Source organism: Apaloderma vittatum, unplaced genomic scaffold (assembly GCF_000703405.1).
Source record: "Apaloderma vittatum isolate BGI_N311 unplaced genomic scaffold, ASM70340v1 scaffold298, whole genome shotgun sequence".
Lineage (NCBI taxonomy): Eukaryota > Metazoa > Chordata > Aves > Trogoniformes > Trogonidae > Apaloderma > Apaloderma vittatum.
In genome coordinates, this window is record NW_009732155.1 from 4889 (window position 1) to 9758 (window position 4870).

The following is a 4870-nucleotide window of genomic DNA, read 5'->3' on the forward strand; positions in this document are numbered from 1 at the left end:
TCTTACTCTATGCACACCCAGAAGGGAACAGTTTCCTCTGAGTGGATTTAGACTGTTCTCTGTAAAAGGACCTTTTCTGACTTCATTTATAACAGGGAGTTCCTGTGGCGTGCCTAGACATATTTGTGGAGTCTTATGTTAAATATGCTGTAGAAAGAGGGACTGTGGTACGTGAGATGGCTTTGACCATTAAGTCCCTGTGGTTAGTGAGGATTTTTTTTACATGTGACCTGTATGTATCCTTTAGGGAAGCCTACAGCCTCTGCTGTTTTGGAGTTTGAAAACACTGCAGTGATGTTTCATGTTATAAACAGCTCTCTAGTACATAGTTCACAGAAACTAAAATTCAGATCTAATAAACCTGCTTCAGTGGCCTTGCTTGTAAAAGGACAGTTGTTACATAAATCCACTAAAAGAGAAGTTTGGGTATTTTAGTGGCTTTCTGCCGTTACTGCTGAACGTGAAAATGCAGTAATTAAACGGGAGCTGTGAGGCTGCTCCTCTGTTCCAGTCCAGGGTTATAATTAGTTTATAGCAAACTTTATCCCAGGTATATTAGTTAAAAGTCTTACGGTAAATATTCATTGAACAGCTATGCAAACCAACTTTTTCTTCTTTTTTCTTCCCTCCCCCTCTTGTTTTACTGTACTAGACTAATGAAAATGAGCTGAGGAAGTTTTTTACTCAGTATGGCAGTGTGACAGAAGTGAAGATAGTAAACGACAGAGCTGGAGTATCAAAGGGGTTGGTATAGTAGCATAAGCCTGTTATGGAAATTGGAAATATAACAGAAAGCTGACTGACTGTAGTGAAATGTATTATGATTTTCATAGCTCGGAATATGATTCATTTTATGTCACAGTTATTTCACGTATACAAAAATTTGGTTTTGACCTTTACATGTAAATGTCTTTAGTTTGCATAACTGTAAAACTCTGTAGTCATGTTGTTATAACATGAAGCTGTGTGCAACGAGGAAAAAATCAATAGTCTTTTCATGGGTTTTTATGACAATAATAATTTAAATAGATAATCCTGATATTTCTGCTGAAACCCGTTGTGGAAAGGAGCTTCAGAGTGGAGGAAGAGGTGAGAGCATAGGGGACAAATCTGACAGGCTATCAGAGGGGACTGAGGCTGGAAATCAACAATAAAACAAATGCCAAAAAGCAAATCTGGAGAAAGATTAAGACTGGGTAATGAAGTTGTTGCTGGACCCTGACAGATGGTGAAGGAGATAAGGTGGGGAACTGTTACTGTCACAGAAGGATGAAAGGAAGGTTGAAGCAAAAAATGTGCGTGAGAATTTGTACCTGTAAAGTTCACTGTGGTCAGAAGTTCTGAAATCTGACCCTGAGACATGAGCCATGAACCTAACAAATTATCATACTGAACTACTAAAAGATTTCATAAAAGTGTTTGAAATTCAGAAAGTTGAATGCAAGTTTATGTGTCGTGGTATGGACTGTAATTCTAATTACTTGCGCGCAGGCAGCGCCACTTTCAGTAGCCTAGATTGCTCTGGGAATGAACACAGGAGTTGTGTGCAAAGCCTGTTGGATTTGTTGCAGCAGTTAGAAGGCGTGTGGTGAAAGACGTCCTGTTTTGTGAAATATGAGACTATTTCATCCTTGATCACAGCAGAACTTGTTTAATACTAGTCATATCAAGAGTAACAAGAAGAATTCCCAGATAAATGCTATTTCGGCATTGCTGCTTTGTCTGAGAATTCAACGTAGCGCTTGTGGAAACGTGGAGCCTTCGCAGTAGTTGTTGAAGTAGGTGGGAGCTGTGCTGTGAAGACCAGTAAAAAAAACAAGTGTCTTGTCTTGGGCACTTGTAACGAGCAAGAGCTTCAGGTTAAAATCTCTCTAACGGTAGCGAAGGATCTAAAGGCGCACGCTGAGTAACAAGTACAGTTTTGCATGTCTTTCTGTATGGGCTAATTCACTGCATAGAAATAGTAACACGTTAACACGTACTTGAGTACAATTATAAGTAGACTGTAACAAGGATATTAATTTAAGATGACAGTTGTACCTGCAATCTTTATTTATATGATTCCTGGTGTGTTTTTTTTCTGTTGGTTTACCTTTAAATGTCAATCATACTATATATCGAGTAATAATATGCAATGCATTTAAAATGGAAATAGAAAATTCAGAGGGAGGCTTAGCCTCTGTAATTTTTATTTAGGTATGGCTTCATTACTTTTGAAACCCAAGAAGATGCACAGAAGATTTTACAAGAGGTACGTGACAGTCCCCATTACCTCCTATTAGACTCTTAAGTAGCCCTGGTTGCCTGGTCCTCCCCTGTTTGTCAGCTTGCTTTTGAACATCTGTTAGGGTTGGCCTGTGTAGTTAAGAAGGTGGCTTAGAGAGATACAGGATGAGATTTATACAGAGATCTGGAACTAGGGAAGTTGCCAGCCCATAGCACAGGTCTTGACTTTGACATACAGTCACTACTTTCCTAGTCCGTTGTCTGTCAGAATGCATTCTCACTGAAATGCATAGCATCTGTTTTCTGTGAGTTGCTCGGTGTTTAATAGGTTAGGAATGTATGTTTGCCGTAATCAATATTTGTTAATGAAGTCCCAGATTCAACAAAATAGTTTAACCTCTTCCTAACTTTAAATACGGTGTTTGGGACACTGCGAGTGTTCAGGTACAGTGTTGTGGGTGTTCAGGTACAGTATTTTTCTAAATTTGGCTCAAATGAAGGAAACTTACTGATTACCTACCTGTTGTCCTTCTGTCAAACGTGATTTAGAATCGTATTTCTTTCTGTGTTCCTCTCAAAGAAGTTAATTCTCTCCTTTCTGGAGAAGTTAACAGCTCTGAAAGCTTTGCAGTGTAACGTGGCAGTGTTCAGTGTGCGTTCTGCCTTAGGTAGCTGTTCCGGGAAGCAGGCTGTCAGAACCCTCCTAGGTTTTGCAAAGCAGGATTAAAGAGATACTGGCATCTAAAAAAAATTATTTACCCTATACTCTTCCATTGCATTAACAAGTACTAAGTTCAGTGTCAATTTAAAAACACAGGCAAGGTTTTAATGTACCTGATGTACTCTGCTCCCTTTCTGTGGCAAGCGAACCCCAGCTAGGTACTTGGCTGTGCCTAGCATGCTTTTATTCTATTCTTCTGCAGCGGTTTAGCCTTACTAGAATGGGTGTTTCACTGTGCCTTTGTGTTTTGTTAGCCTGGATTTAGGGAACCTTTAAGGCAATCCTGAGTGACTTTTTTTACATTTGGTCCTTATAATCTGGCCATTTTCACAGACTTACTTGCTCCTGTCATCATCTGTAAAAATAATGTCATGATAAAAATATATTTTATATTTATACTTGAAACAGTCTGCTTGTGTATGCATGTGCGTCTGTAAAAGCAGTAAATACGTGAGAAGTAAAACTAAAAAAATCTGCTGACAATTCAAGCTATCAGTTATTAGTAGAGGGCACATGAGAAATAAGTAGTACTTGAAATTACTAGTGGTTAACTTTGTGAATTCTAAGGTTAGGATAGAAAAAGAAATTAGTATAGCTTTGGGGGTTTTTTGAGATGCACTATAACAACATGCAGTGGAGGGTGAAACCTATTAAGTGCCTTGCCTACTTCTGATTTTTGTTTCTTCGATGCCTAGAAAACGTCTTCTCTAATTTTAGGCTACAAAACTTAATTATAAGGATAAGAAATTGAATATTGGTCCAGCAGTAAGAAAAAAACAACTACGGAGTCCACGTATGTATTTTTATTCGCATTTGTATATTATATCTTGTAAGTTTTTAACTGACTTTGCACGGTATTAATGTGGAATACACTCAGCCTGGTTTGCAGTGGAAGTAAATGCATGCCAGTGGAAACGTCCAAATAAACAGGCAGATGATCTTTTGCGTCTTTTACCACTCTTACAGTGTTGTGTGCTTTCATTCTTTCTTGGAAAAGGTTATCTATCTGGGATTGAACTGAATGGACACTTCTTTCAGTTGCCACAGGGAACCTCTAATCTGAACGCTTAGACTGTCCTCACGGATTCTACAGGAAAAAGCAGGATCTGCTGGTTGGAGGGGTTGTTACTGGTTTATTTATCTGCATTGGCAAAATCCATCATGACTGCTACGTCTTGCTTTCTGTGGTAGAAACTGTAAGGAATGGGTGGTTGCCGTTGTCATTTGGTTCTTAAGAGTTCTTTGCCGTAAGGTAACGGAACGGTTGCTGTCTGTTCTTTCTGTGGCAAACAACTTCAGATGGAGCATTTACGTGAGAGGATATTAATAAGGCTTCTTTGTCAGCTGGCTTATCTTAAGTGAGTGTGCTGTTAGGTGTTCTTTTGGAGGAGGCGGCAGACAGATTTTCTTCTAGTCCTTCTCTTTGTGCCAGGGGCTGTTTTGTTTCTGTATTACACTACTGAAAATTTAGGATATGAATCACCAGCTCCTAAGGCAAGATACATGTTTTTTTGTCATAGTGGGGTTTGCTGTTTTGTTATTCCTCAGTAAGATCTTTGTGTCAAAGATGTGAAATACATTCCTTTTATAAGTGCAGCCGGGAGTGAAGTGTAGTGTTGGAACTTTACTTCAGAATTTTTCCTATGGCACCTTTTGGAAGAGTTTATAAGAAAAAAAAATCAAAAAACCAACCAGTTAGCAAACCACAAACTTGTGTTCCTCATCTGTCTGAGAACGATATGGAATAATTTTAGCTTCATTCTAAAGTTTTCTTTAGTTGTTCCTGTCACATTATTGATTAGAAATAGTTTGTATGTCTGGTGATGCTGTTGGTGCAGACGTGATTCCTGCAAGCAGGAAGTTTTCCTCTTCCTTCCCCTGGTTTATAGGGCTGCCCTTCTCACTTGGACGTGCATAGCGTCG

The 4870-nt window shown here is 39.0% G+C and overlaps 1 protein-coding gene across 1 annotated transcript in view; it reads left to right on the forward strand.

The window, feature by feature from the left end:
- Positions 1-4870, forward strand: part of BOLL (boule-like RNA-binding protein) — a gene marked incomplete at its 5' end in the record, with an annotated part of 24903 nt that overhangs the window by 2438 nt on the left and 17595 nt on the right. The window contains 3 exons of the mRNA XM_009875398.1: positions 653-744; positions 2197-2251; positions 3665-3740. Of these exons, the coding sequence (XP_009873700.1) occupies positions 653-744; positions 2197-2251; positions 3665-3740 (223 nt within the window). The remainder of the gene's footprint in view (positions 1-652; positions 745-2196; positions 2252-3664; positions 3741-4870) is intronic.